Below are 856 nucleotides of genomic sequence, written 5' to 3'. Positions count from 1 at the left end.
GATTCACAAGCATCGCCTCAGAGGTTCCCTTTGTAGTAGTGACAGGTCGTTAACAGGCACGTGGAAGTGGAAACGGCAGACACATGACAGACACAAAGACTGTGAAGAGGGGACGGGGGCTTGGACAAGCACAGCGCCGCACGCTAGGGAGCTGTAACCTTGTTAACATGCATAAACATCAAGTTAACAACAGTATCCAAGAAACACAGAGAGCAGTGTGGGCGAGCATTTTGGAGAGGGACATCACGACAGGGACAGAAGGGAGGAAGTTTGAGCAAATGTGTATAAATTTGACAACTTGTTGTTCAACATCTCATGCCAATATTAAAAAAAAAAACTGTATATAGGAGTGATCTCACCAGCAGAGCTAAGGCTTACATAACTAACACCTTTTCACTACACATGCACAATACAGAGCCAAGCAGTTTGAGTCACCTTCAAAGTCAAAACAAATGCCAGCTTATTGTTTACTTGGTGATTAACAAATGTTTTTTCCCCCCTCTTCTCCAATTTATTCTTCTTCTCACGTGTCCTCGTCTGTGCTGCGGCCATGTGACGCTCCAGAGAGCCTATCGGACAACGCCTCTGCCTTCAGTAGTCGAGCCAAACAGCTGCACAGGAGGATGTGGTGGAGAGACATGAAGGTGGGCTGTCGGTCTGTTTCATGTGTGTGTGTGCAAGCGTGACACCTTCATTGAAGCTGGAGTCCGAGGTATCCAGTGTTATGAGTGGTTTGTGTTTAATGTGTGTCGTTTCTTCCGCAGATGAAGGTGATCATTGCCTTGGTAGTTGTTGCCCTCCTGCTCATTATCATCAGTGAGTATTTGGCCAAAAATTCCAGATTCTATGAATATGC

The 856-nt window shown here is 45.9% G+C and overlaps 1 protein-coding gene across 1 annotated transcript in view; it reads left to right on the top strand.

Moving 5' to 3' along the window:
• The window catches only part of vamp4 (vesicle-associated membrane protein 4), a 9,188-nt gene that overhangs the window by 6,668 nt on the left and 1,664 nt on the right, over window positions 1–856 (top strand). The window contains exons 6-7 of the mRNA XM_035652753.1: window positions 565–644; window positions 765–816. Coding sequence (XP_035508646.1) covers window positions 565–644; window positions 765–816 — 132 coding nt within the window. The remainder of the gene's footprint in view (window positions 1–564; window positions 645–764; window positions 817–856) is intronic.

Source organism: Morone saxatilis, unplaced genomic scaffold (genome assembly GCF_004916995.1).
Source record: "Morone saxatilis isolate NCDOM2014 unplaced genomic scaffold, NCSU_SB_2.0 Contig12, whole genome shotgun sequence".
Classification (NCBI taxonomy): Eukaryota; Metazoa; Chordata; class Actinopteri; family Moronidae; genus Morone; species Morone saxatilis.
Note: the sequence above shows the minus strand (reverse complement) of the source record. Positions and strands in the feature narration are given on the sequence as shown.